This window comes from Gopherus evgoodei, chromosome 6 (genome assembly GCF_007399415.2).
Source record: "Gopherus evgoodei ecotype Sinaloan lineage chromosome 6, rGopEvg1_v1.p, whole genome shotgun sequence".
NCBI classification, from domain to species: Eukaryota; Metazoa; Chordata; order Testudines; family Testudinidae; genus Gopherus; species Gopherus evgoodei.
In genome coordinates this window covers 134622612-134638466 of record NC_044327.1, presented here as the reverse complement: position 1 = coordinate 134638466, position 15855 = coordinate 134622612, and the positions used below count along the sequence as shown (strand labels likewise).

At 55.5% G+C, this 15855-nt stretch overlaps 1 protein-coding gene across 1 annotated transcript; it reads left to right on the top strand.

Annotated features, from left to right (window-relative positions):
* Positions 1 to 444: 444 nt before the first annotated feature.
* Positions 445 to 8682, top strand: LOC115654073 (C-C motif chemokine 19-like). Its single transcript, XM_030568015.1, has 4 exons — positions 445 to 568; positions 3809 to 3932; positions 5963 to 6059; positions 8478 to 8682. The coding sequence occupies exons 1-4, from the start codon at positions 502 to 504 to the stop codon at positions 8496 to 8498; spliced, it is 309 nt and encodes a 102-aa protein (XP_030423875.1). The 5' UTR covers positions 445 to 501; the 3' UTR covers positions 8499 to 8682.
* The last annotated feature ends 7173 nt before the right edge of the window (positions 8683 to 15855 follow it).

The following is a 15855-nucleotide window of genomic DNA, read 5'->3' as shown; positions in this document are numbered from 1 at the left end:
GTTGACGTTTACAGTAAGAGTCCCAGCTTCTTTGGGGGGTTCCAGGGCAGGGCAAAGCCTCCCCCTCCCCCGGCTGAGGCTAGAAGATGTCATTCGTCCTTCAGCTTAGCCCTGGCTCCAAACCCACCTCACGTCGCCAGCCTGCCCCAGAGCTCTGGCAGCTTCAGATGAAATGGGGGCTGAAGCTCAGCTAGCCCCAGCTCTGTTTCTGCAACCCCCCTTCACCAGTCCACGAGGGTTTGCAGAGCCGGCCTGGCAGCACCGTGGGTTGGCCCATCTCTTGCTATCCATGAGCCAGGCTGTCTGAAAGCAAACAGAGGGACTGGGGAACTGGAACCTGCCCTTCTGAGTCAGTGCCTGCCCCTAGAAGTGAAAGTGAGAGCTGAGATGCTGCGGGATAAATAGAGCTGGAGCAGCAGGATTCACAGAGCTGCAGGCGACCGTGCTGGCAGCACCCTCCGTACTCCACCCGGCAGGCTGTGCCTAGGCTCCCGCCCGAGCATGGAGCTGGCTAGAAGTGTGGCTTTCTTCGCTCTGACAGCCGTCTCCCTGTGGAGCTTCTTACCAGGTGAGATGGACAACTCCCCCCACCCCGGTTCTGCTTGCCGCATCCCGGGTCTTTTAGAATGAGTCTGACTGGTTCGTTCGGGATTAGCCACTTTGGTCTTTGGATGCCTGCTGACTTTCCAGCTAAGGCATCAACAGATATGCTGCCGGGGCACCTGAGCACCACGATCGTCCGGAAAGTTATCCCCACTGCACCCCAGGAGCTAGGAGATGCTATTAGCCCCCGCAGACGGGGGGAACTTCAGTGTAGGGGGGGTAAACCTGGCCTTAAATCTCGCAGGGAATCACACCCAACTCTCCTGAGCACCAGGCTAGCGTCCTAACCACTGGGCCACTCTTCCTCTCCCCTCTGCTGCTGTATGGTACTGCAGCCTTCCATTACTCACAGGCTGGCCCATTAGGGTAGGAGCCGGCCCCTTCTAAGTACTGGCTGGTCCCTCTCCCAGTGTGCGATGGCACTCTGCACTCCAGTCTGCAGCGCAGTGTCCAGTTTATTCTGAAATCTCTTGGGGTTGGGGACTTGAGGCAAATGACACCCCTGCTGCAGGGGACAGCAATAGACCTGTGTGCAAATGATGCACGTGCTAGTTGCAAAGGGAGGGACAGCGCTGCGCCCTCCCCCCACCCCCGTGCGTGGTGCAGTGAAATGCTGACCTGCAGGGCTGGACCAATAAGGCTCCCCCAGAGCCCCTTCCTTGGGGCATTTATGAGCAGATCCTCATCACACCTAAGAGGCTGCTGTCATTATTCCCCTTGTGCAGGGGGGAAACTGAGGCACAGAGCAGTGACACGACTTGCCCAGGGCAGGCCGTAAGTCTATGATAGGCTGGCAGTGTTTGATGTCACTGATGGCATGAGGCAGGGGGAGGATCGGGGCCCTGGATGCCTGTGCACGTATTGTCTGTTGTGAGCATGAGTTTGCGTGTGGAAGGGTGTGAGAGAGAAGGAGATGAGGGGCAGGTATCCTGGCTTCTCTGGGCTTTGGACAGCGCCCGGAGCATTGTGGGCTCTGCTGGAAACAACTGAGAAATAATAATAATAATAATCTGTAAAACCAAATCAGAATCCCAGCTGGGCAGTGGAGGGGCAGGGTGAGACCCACAGCAGAATGAAGAGCTCCAGAGCGCGCCCCATCTCTCAGCCATACAGACGGCCTCTAAGCCCACTGGGTGGAACCAGGGTGAGGGTTCACAGCGGGAAACGCCAGCTGCCCTTTGCATCTCTGGGACTTGTCTCTCCAGGTTAGCCTGGTACAGCCTGAGCTAAGAGCGGCCGTTGTCCTTGGTGTTTGAACAAAGGGCCTAGGAGCAGGACTTCAGAGGGCAGATTAAGGACCCTAGGAAGGAGTTCCTGTGTGGGGAGAATCTTGCCCTAGGCTCCAATCCTGGCTCTGGCACAGGCTTGCTGTGTAAATCAGGGCAAGTCACATCACTGCACGGTGCCTCAGTTTCCCCTCTATTAAATGGCCGTGGTGGGTAGTACTGAGCCAGCTACTGACGCGCTGGGAGATTCAGTTAGTTATTAGAACAGGAGTCCTTGTGGCACCTTAGAGACTAACACATTTATTTGAGCATAAGCTTTCGTGGCTACAGCTCACTTCTTCGGATGCATAGAATGGAACACGCAGACAGGAGATATTTATACATACAGAGAACATGAAAAGGTGGGAGTAGCCATACCAACTGTAAGAGGCTAATTAATTAAGATGAGCTATTATCAGCAGGAGAAAAAAAACGTTTGTAGTGATAATCAAGATGGCCCGTTTCAGACAGTTGACAAGAAGGTGTGAGGATACGTAACATGGGGAACTAGATTCAACCTGTGTACTAACCCAGCCACTCCCAGTCTCTAGTCAAGCCCAAGTTAATGGTATCTAGTTTGCAAATTAGTTCCAGTTCAGCAGTTTCTCATTGGAGTCTGGTTTTGAAGCTTTTCTGTTGCAAAATTGCCACCTTTAAGTCTGTCACTGAGGGGCCAGAGAGGTTGAAGTGTTCTCCCACTGGTTTTTGAAAGTTATGATTCCTGATGTCAGATTTGTGTCTATTTATTCTTTTGTGAAGAGACTGTCCGGTTTGGCCAATGTACATGGCAGAGGGGCATTGCTGGCACATGATGGCGTATATCACATTGGTAGATGTGCAGGTGAACGAGCCCCTGATGGCGTGGCTGATGTGATTAGGTCCTATGATGGTGTCACTTGAATAAAGATGTGGACAGAGTTGGCATCGGGCTTTGTTGCAGTAACAGATTCCTGGGTTGGTGTTTTTGGTATGTGGTGTGTGGTTGCTGGTGAGTATTTGCTTCAGGTTTGGAGGCTGTCTGTAGGGTGACCAGACAGCAAAAGTGAAAAATTGGGACAAGGGGTGGGAGGTAATAGGAGCCTATATAAAAAAAGACCCAAAAATCAGGACTATCCCTATAAAATCGGGACATCACCCTAGCTGTCTGTAAGCGAGGACTGGGCCAGCCTGAAGCAAATACTCACCAGCAACCACACACCAAAAACACTGTGCTTCCCCACCCCCAGTCCTGCCCACCAGCCTCATGCAGGGCAGCCTGCCCATGGCAGATGAGGCCCAGAGCTGCCCCAGGCAGAGCAGTGCAGGGCTGTCATTGCTCCGTGGCACTAGCTCCCAGGGGCACGCTGGGAGTTTCCAGCGACGTCTCCGTGCTGACCTGCAATCGCTGGCTAGCTCTGCAGGGGGCATGAGCAAGGTGCTGTATCCAGTGCACTCGGCTGGGAACCAGGAGAGCGAGGGGCGATTCCGGGCTCTCCCACAGATTGTGTTAATGCCCTTGGCAGGCAGGCTTGTACCGTCACTCCCCGTCTCTCCAGGGGGGTCAGCCCTTGTGCCCCCAGCTCCTGGAGCTCAGGTCATCCATGTTTCTCAAGGGCTCAAGATGCCCAGGAGGGAGAGGCAGGTTGAGGACAGAGAGTGCCCGTTAGTCGCCAGATCCCCTGGGCTAGGGGGTTTCCCAGAGAGGCCCAGCGTGGAGGCATTCAGACCCAGGCTGGAGCGAAGCCCTGACTGACCAGCGGGACAGATGAGCTGCCACCTTCGGGCTTTGCCATCTCTCATGTCAACGCCGCCACAAGAATGGTGCCAGTTTGCCCCAGTGAAGAGACAGCTCCAGGATGCTGGACTCTTGCTGGGACCCGGCTGCCCCCTACTCTCTGCCCCAGCGGCCGTGCCCTTCCTTCTGCCTTTTGCCCAGCGCTCCCATTGCTTTTCTCTTCCAGCATCTGGCAGCAACGACGCCCTGGACTGCTGCCTGAGAACCAGCCACGTCCCCATCCCCCGCAAGATTGTGCTGGACTACGTGGTACAGCGGATCCCCGACGGCTGCCCCATCCATGCCGTGGTGTGAGTCCCTTGGCAGGGCCCAGCTCCGTGGGGCACTGAGCTCTGGGGAACGGCGGCTGGGGGCAGAGTGATGGGGATACACTGGTGATGCTGGGTTGGGACATGGGGACAAAGGATGGGAGAGAAAACTGCAGATCAGATACCAGGGGGATGGGCAGTGGGTAGAACAAAGCCGGGAACCCAGAGAACTTCCAGAGTCTCCTTCTCCAGCCCCCTGAATCCACAGAGATTTTTCCTGCCACTAGCTCCACTCTGCCCAGCTCCTGCGCCCCAGCTCTCCTGCAGGATGGCACTGACCAGGGTGCGGGCCAAGTGCAGGACCCCACCCTCCCCGTGATGACTGCCAGAGTCCCCCAGCACTCTGGGAGCTTTGCCTGGGGCAGCAGCTGAGCAGAAGTGAGGGTTGCCAGCTCCTTCCTCTGAGAATACCCACCCCCCACCGCTGCAATGGGAGGGAAGGGGGCAGGAAGTGGCCCTAGAGGAGTATCTCAGCATGTGGCGGGAGAGAGTCCAGCTGGTGATTAGCACAATAAGTCTCCCCTTCGACAGCCCTCCCGCTCCCATTAACAAGCCAAACCTCATGGCCCCATGCAGCAGGGAAAGCCGACCCTCCCCAGCCTGCAAACAGGGAAACTGAGGCCCGGGTGGTGATGTGCCCACAGGGACCCAGCGATGTTGGGCAGGGCTAGCCATGGAAAGCAGGTCTCCTAACAGGCAGGCCCTCGCGTTAAGCACAGACCGTACTCACTGTCTATCCCTGGAGAGTGCCCAGTGCAGGTCCCGGGCCCTGCTGGGCTCCGACCCACAGGTAGATGCTGGCGCATGCCAGGAGGGAGTTCTGGCCTGTCCCTATGCCAGGGCCTGGGCACGTTGCTGAAGGGAACCAGAGGTGGCCAGGAGGTGTCATTTACACCTTGTTCTGGCCTCCCCCTGTGCAACGCACACCAGCCTCTCAGCCTGTCCCCTGGCCATTGCTCAGCGCTGGGAGTCTAGGGGTGTGTGGGAGGGGGGGTTGGATCACTGCTGTGAGCAAAGGGATTTGGGGGGGCAGCCAGCCAAACCAGAGGCTTTGCAGCCTTCTTTCCCACTCGGCCAGGGTGACCACTGCTATGCAGGCAGCCAGGAGCACAGAGCTCTGCTGGAGCGTGGCCTCGGCAGCTCCCCCCGAGCCCATCCTGCTCCAGGTCTGAGCCATAGCCCTGTGCAGCTGGGGAGAGTTCGGCTTCCTACTGCACACACCCGGCACCGCCCAGCGCACCAAGCACCACAAGAGCTGAACGCGAAGGGTCAGAGCCAGCCTGGGGCCACCCCAGTGACTCCCCAGCCGATGGGCCCAAGCTGGATTTCAGCTCCTCTTAGATTACCGCTGTCGCTTCCCAGTTGGAGTCAGTCGGGGGGAGCCTCGGACAGCTGGGAGCCTTGGTTCAGACAATTCACCCAGCATGAGGCTGAAATGGGGCTGGGGTCCCAGAGAACAGGCCTTCTCCTGCGGGATCCTGGGCAGGAGCTCAGGTTAGCCAGGGCAAGAATACCATAGCGACAGCCTCTGCCCGGGGCTGGCACCATTTCTGCTTCTGACCTCGCTGCAGCCCCAGCGGACACAGCAGCCTTTGGCCCTACTGCTGTACAAAATGCTGGATTCAGTCCCTTGCTCTGCCACTGACTCCCAGGGTGACCCTGGGCAAGTCACTGGGGGTTGGTGCCTCAGTTTTCCCCAGGTGCAATGAGGATAACAGGCCTTGCGGGGGGCTGTGAGAAGAAAAGCTTTAAAGATTGTCATTAATCGGGGTGCTCCGGCTGTGGCACACCAGCCTTTCCTGGGCCAGCAACGCCAGCTGTAGCCTGACTTGTGGCCAGCACGGAAGGCCTTGTAGGCTGCAGCACCTGGAATAACAGAGTGCCAGGGAATGGCTCCAGGTGCAGGAGTGGGGACCGTAACAGGGAAGAGGGGAGTGACGGAGGCAGCTTGGTCTGACTGATGCGGTGTGTCCCGTTCAGCTGCCCCCATCTGTTTCCTTGTTATGTGTTAGGTTTATCACCGTGAGGGGCAAGCAACTTTGCGCCCCGCCCCATGCCCACTGGGTGCGGCGTCTGACAGAGAGGCTGGACAGTGTGTACCAGAGCAAGGTAAGGGCTCACGGCCAGACCCAGGCAAAGCCCACGGGCACTGGGCGAGCAGCAGAGGCACCAGCTACTCAGGGCTGGGCAGACACTGGTGAGGCTTCGCCCCCTCCATGCTGGACACAGGATGCCCACTGTGGATCCCAGCTGCTCACCTCCCCTTACGGCACTAGCTGCATGGTCACTGTCTTCAGGATCATTCCTGCATAAGCTGGAGAAACCCTAAAGCCACCTGTGCCCCAACAGAGGGATGTACAGTTCCTCTTCCTCTCCCCGCCATGGTGCTAGCACCGAGCCAAGGGTGAGAGCAGGAGCTCCGTGGCATCGGAGCAATCCACGGGCAAAGCAGCTGGGAGCCCCCCTGCCGGGTCAGTGCAGTGCCCAGGGATTCTCAAACTGGGGGTCGGGACCCCTCAGGTGGTCACGAGGTCATTATATGGGGGGTCGCGAGCTGTCAACCGCTACCCCAAACCTCACTTTGCCTCCAGCAGTTATAATGGTGTTAATATATAAAAAGTATTTGTAATTTATAAGGGGGGTGGCACTCAGAGGCCTCGCTGTGTGGAAGGGATCACCAGTACAAACGTTTGAGAGCCGCTGATCTAGAGGAAAACAGTTGATGACAGTTAGCAGCTGCTTGCTGGGGAGGTCGGGGGGGGGTGGTCCCCTTATTCTGTTTCCTTCTCTAACGCTGGCTGAGGTGGCTTGCGACCGTGAGGGCCTGTCTCGGGACAGAGCCTCCAGCCTGGGCTGTGTTTGGTGGTTAGATTTCACCTACCCAGGAACAATGTGAACTTCTGGATCACTGTAAGGGTCTCACGATGGAGTCCCAGACAGTCCCCACAGACACTCCAGCCTATCCTGCCACCTAGGCAAGCTGGCCTAGCGAGACATGGTCACGTACCCCAAAGAACCCCAAATATTCTGGTTACTCCCAGTCCCAGTCACATACCTTGGATCAGTTTGTGTCTCACCTCTCACAGCAAAGGCAGCGCCAGCAGCCAGTCCTGCAATCAGCTAACTAAAGGGTTATTAACTAGAAAAAAGAAACAGCAGAGAGTTACCTATGGGGGAAAGCAAGCGAACACACACACACAAATGAGTTACCAGCTACAGTTTCTCAAGATGACAGAGCTGTAGTACTCTGCCCATATAAAATGTCTTTCCGGGCGGACTCAGGGGTAGTCCCGGGGATCTCTGCCTTAGTTCAGTGTCTCTGGCCCTGGGAGAGTTCAGACAGCAAACAGAATACATTTTCTTGTGACCCTGTTTTATCTTTTACATTTAGCCTTTCAGTCCCGGAGCCAAGCTCCCTTGTACTGCAGCATGGGCCATTCAGCAACCCTTTGTGTTGCGATGTACCTCAGCGGCCTCTTTAATCTTCATAGGGTGGCGGGAGGGACCATTCCTAGGCCTGGGTTCCCAAGCTCAGAGCAAACCTTTTCACAGTTACAAAGCACAACTGATCTATACCTGGAATGCAGCCATTCCACGTGAGATTAGTGCAGAGCCCAACGTGAAAGTGTTCCACGGAGTCTAAGCACCAAGTACAGACTAATGTCAGACTAATGCCTATTTCAGCCAAACTAACATACACCTGGGTTCCCGCTATGAGTATGCCAGTGCTGGCACCTGCTTTACCAGCATAGAACCATAGAATCATAGAATGTCAGGGTTGGAAGGGACATTAGGAGGTATCTAGTCCCACCCCCTGTTCAAAGCAGGACCAACTCCGACTAAATCATCCCAGCCAGGGCTTTGTCAAGCCTGATCTTAAAAACCTCTAAGGAAGGAGAGCAGCAAAGAATCCTGTGGCACCTTATAGACTAACAGACGTTTTGGAGCATGAGCTTTTGTGGCTGAATACATCTGACGAAGTGGGTATTCACCCAGGAAAGCTCATGCTCCAAAACATCTGTTAGTCTATAAGGTGCCACAGGATTCTTTGCTGCTTTTACAGATCCAGACTAACATGGCTACCCCTCTGATAAGGAAGGAGATCCCACCATCTCCCTAGGTAACCCATTCCAGTGCTTCACCACCCTCCTAGTGAAATAGTGTTTCCTAATATCCAACCTAAACCTCCCCCACTGCAACTTGAGACCATTGCTCCTTGTTCTGTCATCTGCCACCACTGAGAACAGTCTAGATCCATCCTCTTTGGAACCCCCTTCAGATAGTTGACAGCAGCTATCAAATCCCCCTTCACTCTTCTCTTCTGCAGACTAAACAATCCCAGTTCCCTCAGCCTCTCCTCGTAAGTCATGTGCTCCAGCCCCCTAATCATTTTTGTTGCCCTCCGCTGGACTCTTTCCAATTTGTCCACATCCTTCTTGTAGTGGGGGGCCCAGAACTGGACACAGTGCTCCAGATGAGGCCTCACTGATGCCAAAAGTATCACCCTTTCCTTCTCTAATTCCCCAGAAGAACCTCTGGAGCAAGTAGCCCCGGAGGAGCCTGGGGTTTGCCCACGGCCCGGCGATGGGAAAGGGGCTGAGAGATGATCCTGATGCCTGCGAGTTCTGCATTCCCCTTTCAGCGCGTCCGGCTGCAGTGCGAGCAGCTTACAGCTCCTTGGGACTGAATCTGGTGTGACCGCACTACCTCCCCTTGGAGATCCCCGCTTCCTGCTCTCTGCTCTCTGCTCTGCCCTGGGGAGTCTCCCTTGGCTGCTGTGATTTGTCAAGCTGGGTGCTGCCGGGCTGGCGGAGCGCCCCAGGCCTGCCAGCTGCGAGCAACACAGGGCGTGCCGGCTGGCACTGCCCTGAGCGTAACCCATTCCAGACCGAAGTGCTTTCACAGTGTGCTAGGCTCCTCCACAGCGCCTGGGCGGGCCCTTGTAGCACCCCCGGGAATTAGGGAGGTTTCTGCACTCTTTAACTCAGCCAGGGCAGGTAGCGACTGATGGCTGGTACAGCCTGGCTGGCTACGCTCTGGCCACGATGTGAGATGAGTTTGGTAGGACTCAGCTCAGCCCCTAGTGGGCAGGTGCCCACATTAGAGACACCACAACTGGCAGTGAATGGTCCCCTTTGGGGCAGCAGACCATGCACTGAATGGGCCACAGAAACTGAACTCTTGTCAGCCTAGAGGGGTCCCAGCAGGGCAGGGTGCAGTCACACGGGGGGGAGCCTGCGCTGTCCTGTCCTGTCCTGCGGTCTCCTGGCCTGCCAATCCGGCCCCGTTCTCCGTTCCCTGCAATCCCCTCCCAATTTAGGCAAATTTGGGCACAAAGCCTGTTTTTCTTTTTGCCAACCTCACGCCAGCCGGCCTGCCCTGTGCTGCCTGTCCGCGAATGCTTCTGTACCAAGCAGCCAGGGCAGCGCCACGACAGACACCGAGGGAAACCCCAGGTGGGCACTTCTGCAGAGCCACTTCCGGGTGGTGAGTGCGTGGTGGGTAACGCATGGCGGTGCTGGCCCTTGGCGATGCATTGGGCTGGCCTGCGGGGGTTCAGTTCCGTCCCTATAAAGCCACCAGAGTTTCTCCTTCCCTGAGCAGCTTAGCACTGAGCTGGCCACGCCAGGGCTGGCCAGATCCAACGAGTGAAGAGAGGAGATGGAGGGTGAAAGGCCAGGCAAGACACGTGTTGGTACGTGGGCTGCGGTCTTGCTCCATTTTTTAATTAACAATAAACTGGGATGTGTGACCAGTCCCTGGAGCGTAGGTCAGGCCGGGGGCGAGACGGGCAGGAGCAGCGTTTGGCAGAAGGGGTGGAGAGAGGAAAGCAGCATTGTACCATGTCCAGATCGGGTAGCCCAGGTATTGGAAGCAGCATGAGATAAGGCCTGGGTCAGCCAGGAGAAGAGGGGAGAAGGACTGGCCTCACCTCGAGTGAATGACAGGTGGGCAGCCCGCTGTGGCGGGCCATTCCCTGGCTACTCCTCCAGGCAGGAACGGGTTTCTCCTTCCCATCAGAGACTCCAGGGCCCCCAGGGCTCCTCTGCTTTTCTGAATCAGACTGAGCTTGGCCTGTGTCTAGACGCCCCTGGCCGGGTGTGAGCAGCAGTGTCAGCAGCCCCACGCACTTGCTGCTGGCTCTGTTTGCTGTTATGAATTACAGGGGAATTCGCTCCTTCTCGCTCTCTCACTCTCTTGCTCCTTCTCGCTCTCTTGCACTTGCTCTCCCTTTTTTGGCTGTGATCAAAATGATTTTTAAAATAAAACCCCCCCAAATGTACAGACATTCCTGCTTGTGTTTGAGGCAGAAACCCTGCTGGGTCGAGGGGATGGGGCTTTGGGGCTAGGACAGTCCCTGCTTGTGGAAGGAAATGCGTCAAGCATTGGGGTCTGGTTCTGTGGGGAAGACACAACGCCCATTGGACCTGGGCACCAAACTGCCCTGGAAAATCTCCCTCTCCCCCAGGAGCTCTCAGCACCCAGCAGTGCTGCTTGCATGAGCAGCAGGTGCCTGTAGCACCTGCCCAAGTGCTCGCTGGTGCTTGCTACACAGCACTGTACTGCAGAGGAGAGACGGGCAAAGCCCCCGGATGTTGCGTCGTGGAGATCTACCCAGCCCCAGCAGCCTTTAAGAGCCAGCTTTTGCTAGCAGCTGCCTCACAGTGGTACCCCCCCGGGATCAGGTCGGTCCGGGCTCTGAGGCCCCTGTGCAACAAGACACCCAAGCACTTGTGTAACTTTAAATGCAGAGCCAGATCCTCTGCGCCAGCTTCCCCTTCCTAGGCTAAACAGGCCTCCTGATGCATGGCAGGGTCCCCATCGATGTTATCAAAATAACGATATAAGAATACTTAGGAACTTTCGAAGACCTTGAGGGACGGGATCATTGTCCTCACCCTACAGTGGGTAAACTGAGGCACAAAGCTTCATGCCAGCAACATAGCGCAAGTCTTCTGATTCCCCTTGACATTTACTGCAGGCCCAAGGTAGAACTGGACAGCTGCCAGTCAGTCAGTGCAGCCTGAGCTCGCGTTACAGCCAGTGCCTGGAATCACGCCTACCAGCCAGCCGATAGCCTGAACCTGGTGCCCAGTGCAGGGTTGTTCTAATCTCCAGGGCCGGACAGAGGAAGGAGCCTTACACGCCGCTCCCCATGGCCCAACCCACATTCAACGGTACAGCAGCTCTCCAAACAGAGGAGAGTTGTTAAGCAGTGACGATGAGTTTTAATGCACACGAACACCCCTCAGCCCCTGCCCAGTGGCGTTATAAACTGACAAATCCAATAAGAGGCAGACAAAGCTTGGCCATAAAAACGCCCCGAGAGATGCAAAGCAGCTTAAAGCTGATGTGGGTTAGCGGCAGATGCTCCCCCTACCAGGGCACTGAGAAATCCAGTGTGATGGTGAAGACCAAGCTATCGTCTCTAGACACAAATTCCAGACATGTTTTTAGGAGCAGCAGAGCGAGCCCTGGCAAAGGGGAGGGGGCCGGCATGTGGATCCAGCCCTGTCTTTGGAACATAAGAACACAAGAACAGCCATCCCGGCAGGGCAGGGCCGGCCCATAACATTTTGGCACCTGAGGTGGGGAGCTCAAGTGATGCCCCCTCGCTTGGGGCAAAACCTTGAAAGTTCTCAATTCTGCCTTCTTCCTGTTCTCCTCCTCCCATGGTCCTGCTCTGCTACCTACCCCACTAAAGAAGAACTGACAACTTAAAATGCCTTGTTCAAAAATTTTAAGCAACACAACTTTCAAATGCCTGAACAGCAAATGTAACTTTTCTTGTCTGCATAATAAACACTGGCATTTGTATCTGTTTGAATAATCAAAGTGCTTTCCATGCCTTCTTGGTTGCAAAGATTTGACCTGCTTCCTGCAGGTTCACAGTCTGGGCCAGCTCATGCTCTGTTGAGATGGTTGCAAGGCCGATCAGCCTCTCTTGTGTCATTGTGCAGCGTAGATGTGTTTTTATTAACTTCAGCTTGAAGAAGCTGCGTTCTCTGCTGCCAACTGTTACAGGAAGTGTTAGAAGTATGCGCAGAGCAACAAAAGCATTTGGAAAGAGGGTGGTTGTTTTATTTGTGCACATATATTCCAGAACAGCCTTTGGCATTGATCCTGCTGAAATGTATCTTGAAAGGGCTTTCAGTTCATCACCTAAATCACTCACATCAATATCATGCATGTCATCGTGTGTCAACACGGTCTCTAGTGCCCGGCATTGCTGGTGTAGGTCTTCTTCGCGTATAGTGAGGAGTTTTGGAATATCATACAACATCCCAAATATACACTGGGTTCCTTGAGCTGCATGAAACGTTCTTCAACTGACTTTATTGCACAATCTAGCACCTGGTTAAAGAATTCAACTTTGAATTGTTGTTTGGGGTCTCTTATGGGATTATCCCCTGCCTCGTAATCAAAATGTCTTCCTCTTCAGTGACTCTTGTATTCTCGAATGGGTGGGAAAATAGCTTCAGTGTGAAGTTCCTCTGCCAACTTCTGTGCACTCTTCAGAATGTTTTGAAATCCCTCATCTGACCGGTCAGACTATAGGTGTGACTTTGCTTTGTCCAGTTGTTCCATTGCTCCAGATATATCAGGGTCAACATCTTGGAGTCTCTTGCTTACAACATTTATTTCAAACAGTGTGTCATGCCACAACACTAAGCCACACAGAAATGTGAAGTTATGTATGTGTCTGGTGATTCCATTTCCCTCTGCCACTGTTCTCCCACGAACAGTTCCTGTCATAGTATTATCCTCCATAATGGCAACTATGGCATCATCTGTCTTCCCAATGTGGTGTTTGATAGGCTTTATCGCCTCCACTCGACTTTCCCATTGTGTGGTACTCAGTGATTTTGGTGTCAGAGACGATGTTCACAGATGTTGCTTCAAAATTTGCCGTCGATGAGTTGATGCAGAGAAAAATACAGAGATGCTTTGAATTACATTAAAAAATTCAGCAGCCTCACTAGAAGTTGATGCTGCATCACTGACCACCAAGTTCAATGAATGAGAACTGCATGGGACAAAAAAATCTCAAGGGTTTAACTCTTGGATCCGTGTCTGCACTCCTCTGTTCTTTCCTCTCTTGTTGGCACCATTATCGTAGCCCTGACCTCTTGTCACGGAGTCCCCGGGCGATGCTCTGGAACTGCTCCCCACCAAGCCAGTCAGGACTTTGGGGAGCCTCCTTTCCCTTGGAGCAGACTTGTTCAGGGCAAGAAGCTCACACAGCTTCACCTCCTGGGTCTCTCCTTGGAGCATTCAGCATCCTCTGCCCCTCCGTGCGCTTCCCACAGCGAGTCCACCCCAGCAGGGTCCTGGGGAAGCCACCGGGTTCTGCACCCCCACTTTGCAGTCAGACGTGACTCTCAGCCAGCCAGTAAAACAGAGGTTTATTCGATGACAGGAACTGGGTCTAAAATAGAGCTTGTAGATACAGCGAACTGGACCCCTCGGCTGGGTCCATTCTGGGGGGCAGTGAGCCAGACCCCCAGGTCTGCCCTCCACCCTTGACCCCAGCCAGATCCAGACTAACAACCCCTCCCAGCCCCTCCTCTCTGCTCAGCCCCTTTCCCGGGCCAGGAGGTCACCTGATCCCTTTGTCTCCAACACCTTCAGCTGGCACCTTTGCAGAGGAGGGGCCCAGGCCATCAGTTGCTAGGAGACAGAGTGTCAGGCATTTAGGTGCACTGGCCATTGCTCTGCCAGAAACTTAAGAACTGCCATGGGGACACTGAGGCACCAACACAGTATTCAGAGAAAACATTAAGAACTTTCCCAGTTCGTCACATCTCTTCCCCCTTCGAGACCAAACTGAGCGAGGTCACTTCAGCCAGTGACCTGGGGAAGTTCGAACCCACCAAGGTTCCCATGGATGCCCCAGCATCTCTCCCATCCCTTGGTGTGAGTTACACCAGGACAGTCCAGTCTTACGCCCTCCCTTAGGTCGGGTGTGCTTGATGGCACTTGCAGGCCGCATGTGGGAAGGTTTATGCGGCTTGAACCCTTTTGCTACCCCAATACCCCTGGGCTTCAAGCTGGGATTGGGTCTTTTCCCAGCACTCTGGTCTGTGATTTGGGCTCCCTCGGTTAAGAGCCCCCATCTTGACCTTTGCCAGTTCTGGGCTTGGACAGCCACTTCCCACTTTGTGGCCCAGACACAACACCTCTGCCGTCCCCCCTTGCATTTTTCAGCTTTTACCGTCAGTCCCACCTTCTTGAGGCAGCCCAGCCCCCTCTTCACCTGGGACACCTGTTCCTCCCAGGTCTGGCTAAAGATGCACATGTTATCAGTGTCTGCCAGGGCCAAGTTCTCCATCCCTCTCAGCTTGTCTAGAATCTCCCCAGGCCTAGGCATGGGGTCAGCATCGGACACTGGGATGGCTTTAAGATTCTGATAGCCCCCATAAAACCAGACCTTCCTGTCTCCCTTGGGGATCAGCCCCATGGGTGAGGCCCATGGGCTGTAAAACGGCTGGATCCCATCTAAAGCCAGGATGTTCCTGATCTCTCTCTCCAGGATCTGGGTTGCTTTCCCAATGACTCTGAATGGGGAACACCTGATGGGGAGATTGGCTCCCACCTCAGGGAAGAGATCCCCCCGGGGGTCTTCCCCCTTCTCCATCCCATCCTCCCTCTTCAGGTCCAGGGGTCCCCTCACTCTCCTCCCATCCAGCAGCTCAAATGGGAAGAGCCCTGTGCATTCCTGGAGCACCACCAGCTGCCTCCCGATTTCCCCCAGTTCTACTTCCCCTTGGGGAGCCCATTCCCGGTACAGGAATCCCTTCTCCTGCAGGACTCTGTCCCTGCAGCCTTCCCCAAGGAGGTTTGCAGCGCTGTGACCAGCAAGTTCTCTCAGCTTCTCCAAGGAGGGATCCTTCTGCAGCTCAGTCTGGGATTCAGCGGCTGGGGCAGGGAGTGGGACCTGCTCCCTCTCGCTGGCTGGGCCTGGGGTCACAGCCCCCCTGAGCCCTGTCCCTGGTAGCTCCCTCCCTGCTGTGTAATCACTTCCCAGCAGCACGTCTGGACCAGGCAAACCTGTTTGGCAGCTGACCTGCCCTGCCTGGGTGTCCCTGCACTCAGCTGGGGTCTCAGCTCCCCTTGTGCTCAGCGCTGCCCTTGCTGTCCCAGTGGGGCCAGGCAGCGAGCTCTCTGCTCTGGTCACAGCATCAGAGCCAGCGTGAGCCCCCTCTCTGGTGTGCAGGGGGGGCGGGGAGCATCTCTCCCTCCCACTCAGCCCCAGGGGGCTGGTTACAGGTAGGCAGGTATCCTGAGCCCAGCAGCCCCTCCCCCCTGCCAGCCAGGTCATTTGCATTTTCACTGACCATTTCCATCCTAGCCAATTGGTTCCCTGGATTTGAATTCAAACCCTCGGCCGTTACAGGAGCGGGGCCTGGATCCTGTCCCATGGGGAGACAGTCACCCCCCAACAGGGCCTCCCAGCCGATATCCTGGAGAACCCCAACCACCAGCCAGCCCGACACCTCCTGGGTCTGCACAGGGATCTGGGCCATAGGCAGGGCGAGGGGCTTCACCCCAGGGAACTTCACCCAGGTTCCACAGTCCCTCAGCATCTGGGGCTGCACCACCACAGTTCTCTCTGTCCCAGGGTCTCGCCCATGCAGGCGTGTTTCCCCACTGACCCCTGGGCAGCCCCCTATGTCTCTCTGCTCCACCATCACCAATCCACGCTGCTGCTGCTTCTCCTGCAGCTTTTCCTCGGGCTCTTGCTTTCTCTCACGGTCCTCTCGCTCTCTCGGGCTCTGCTCCCATCCCATCCGTCTCCAATCTCCTGATGGGGAACCCAATCGTGAAGACCCTCGTCTGACTGGGGACCAGACTCCCAGGGATGCCTGGCTGATGCTCCAGCTGCTCTCAGATCCTCTTGTAG